The 3209-nt window shown below is 38.7% G+C and overlaps 1 protein-coding gene across 1 annotated transcript in view; it reads right to left on the bottom strand.

Annotated features, from left to right (window-relative positions):
* The window catches only part of PBRM1 (polybromo 1), a 159019-nt gene that overhangs the window by 68734 nt on the left and 87076 nt on the right, over positions 1-3209 (bottom strand). The window contains exon 17 of the mRNA XM_023512991.1: positions 1536-1747. Within this exon, the coding sequence (XP_023368759.1) occupies positions 1536-1747 (212 nt within the window). The remainder of the gene's footprint in view (positions 1-1535; positions 1748-3209) is intronic.

Below are 3209 nucleotides of genomic sequence, written 5' to 3' on the forward strand. Positions count from 1 at the left end.
GCTCACAGCAACCTCCAACTCTTGGGCTTAAGTGATTCTCTTGCCTCAGCCTCTCAAGTAGCTGGGACTACAGGTGCCTGCCACAATGCCTGGCTTTTTTTTGTTGTTGTTGCAGTTGTCATTGCTATTTTAGCTGGCTGGGGCCAGGTTTGAACTTACCACCCTTGGTATATGGGGGTGGTGCCATCCCCACCTGGCTATATTTTTTTTTGTTGCAGTTTGGCTGGGGCCGGGTCCGAACCCGCCACCTTCAGTATATGGGACCAGTGCCTATTCACTGAGCCACAGGTGCCGCCCCATACCTGACTATTTTTCAGGATATTCCTTAACTTGGACCATCATCTCAGGCCAGCAAAGCTACAGATTTATTGCACAAATTTCTGTAACAACCACTTTTAGCTGACTCTATCTCCATTCCACACACATTCACCATCCTAAATGAGTATACTTCCTATAGGAACAAAGCTGCTGGTTTCTATAGTTTGCTGTATGCTGGTGAAATTACTATTCTCAATAACTAGGTTACTTTTGGTTCTTTTTTTGGATATGCCATTGCTTACAAGAGTTTGCTTCAAATTTATTTTGTTTACTTGTCTAAGGAAAAACACCTATGGAGGAGATTCAATGTTAAAGATTAACATAACTTATGGAAAGTCACATATTCTGGAATATATTTAAACTTGAACTTTATCAGAAGAAATGATCAAATTTGTAAAAAAAAAAAAATCTTGGCTAGGCACAGTGACTCATGTGGGAGGGAATGTAAGGCTGAGGAGGCAGGAGGATCTCTTGATGTCAAATGTTTGAAACCAACTTGAGCAAAAGTAAGAACCCATTTCCACTAAAAATAAAAAAAATTAGTCAGGTACGGTGCTGTGCACCTATAGTCCCAGGTACTCAAGAAGCTGAGGCAAGAAGATTACTTGAGTGTGGGGATACAGTGAGCTATGATGATCTCACTGTACTCCAGCACTGGGTGACGGAGTGAGTCTATCTCAAAAACAAAAACAGAAGTTCCTGTTATTAAAATATTTCTAAATTTGGCCAGTGATTCAAAGCAATATTTTTAGGTTGATATTATTAAGTAAAACTTTACCCCTTCGTATGTCATTCAACCAACATGTCATCTACTTGTCTGGCCCACAGAATGTAAGAGAAAGCAATGCTACTAGATGATGTGGGAGAAACTTGATGGACACACTGTTGAGAAGTCTTTCTAGCCTCAGGGAGGCTTTTTAGGCTTTTATCTACCAATAATATGAAGAAGCCTTAAGCTTTGACATTTGTGGATTAATTGACTCTGCTGCCAGAATACTAGAATAACAGCTGTGTCACAGGTAACTTTAAATCTTTTCCAGTCTGATAATCAAACTGACAATAATAAAAACATTTCCATCTCATCATGACTACAAGGAAATAGTCAATACCCTGAGCCTTCATTCACATAAACAGGACTCTATTCCATAGCTAATTAGGAGAACTGCTACAAAAGAGTATATTATTTCTTCATATTTAATAAATGAAAAGAGACCAACCTCTTTTTTCTTCTTCTCGTTTTAGTTTGTCTTCCTCTATTTCCTTTGGTAATTTTTCCTTTTTCTCTTTTTCCACGTCATTATGCAAATGTTTTGTGGTATAGCTGAGAGCTGGTGAAAGAAGGATCTCTCCATTTTTGCACAGTTCATCACGAATTTTAATAAAAAACTGCTGAAGTTCTACAGCATCCTCATATATTTCGGAATCTGTCCTATAACGGCATCAAAAGTATCCATTGACACAGAAACAATTTCATTTAAACACTTCAATTATATGATAAATTCTATTAAATGCTTTTTAAATATGTTACTAGATATAATGGTATTTCTGTACAGTTCTATAAAGGGTATTTTCTTGAAGTTTGTTACAGTAGACTCGGGGTGTCATTTTACCATGATAAACCTCATGCCCACCAGTTCCCTTTACTTCATATACAGCTTGTATAAAAGGAAAGGACTCACGTATTTTCCCTTGGTGATAGATGCACATGCACCAATCAATTCTGGCAACAGAAGATGGCTGCCAGAACTTTATCAAGCCTGGGTGCAGTAGCTCATGCCTGTAGTCCCAGCTACTTGGGAGGCTGAGGAAAAAAGATCTCTTGAGCCCAAGAGTTTGAGGTTGCTGTGACCTATGACACCACAGAATTCTAGCAAGGGCAACAAAGTGAGACTCTCAAAACATAACAAATAAACAAGAACTATACTCAGGCTCCACACCACGTCCAATACTTACATCTTATTTTAAGATTAATTTTAATTTTTATTTTTTTGAGACAGTTTGAAGCTGTCACCCAGGTGCAGTGCCATGGCATCATAGCTCACAGCGACGTCCAACTCTTGGGCTCAAGCGATCCTCCTGCCTCAGTTTTTCTATTTTTAGTAGAGATGGGGTCTCACTCTTGCTCAGGCTGGTCTCGAACTCATGAGCTCAATCAATCCACCTGCCTTGGCCTCCCCAGAATGTAAGGATTATAGGCGTGAGCCACCTTACCCGGCCTAGATTAATTTTTAATTTCTCTTAATCGCAAAAAAATATATTATACAAAAGATGTAGACTATGTACAATTTCTTCTTTTGGTTGCCTAGTGGGATCCAGTGAATATCTGAAACTAAACTGCAAAGCTGTAAGGGTACCCTATAATGATTACAGGCCTCAGAGTTAGTGTTAATTTTAGCTTCCCAGAAAAAATGACTTAATTCTGGCAAATAGACAGAGGCAAGACAGTGAAACATGGAAACAAATTATGTGTTATATTCGCAATTTTTCTGAGCTGTTTCCCTTATTTATAAAATAAGAACACTAGGCAAAATAAAGTTTAAAATTTAGACTGGAAAAAATTTGATCACTATCTCTAACCACTGTGGTCCAAGGAAGGCTTAAATATAATTCTATTAACTAAGAATACCAGGTTTGTAAAAAAATTTTAGCACAGGCATGGTAGCTTATGCCTGTAATCCCAGCACTTTGAGAGGCTGAGGTAGGAGGACTGCTTGGGCTCAGGAGTTTGAGACTAGCCTCAACAAAATATTGAGATCGTCTATATGAAAAATAAAAAACTGGTCAGGCATGGTCGTGCATGCCTGCAGTCCTAGCTACTCTGGAGCTTGAAGCAGGATTGCTTGAGCCTAAGAGTTTGAGGTTATGGTGAGCTATGACAATGTCACTGAATT

The sequence above is a fragment of the Otolemur garnettii genome, unplaced genomic scaffold (genome assembly GCF_000181295.1).
Source record: "Otolemur garnettii isolate 467f Iridium unplaced genomic scaffold, OtoGar3 scaffold00032, whole genome shotgun sequence".
Taxonomy (NCBI): domain Eukaryota; kingdom Metazoa; phylum Chordata; class Mammalia; order Primates; family Galagidae; genus Otolemur; species Otolemur garnettii.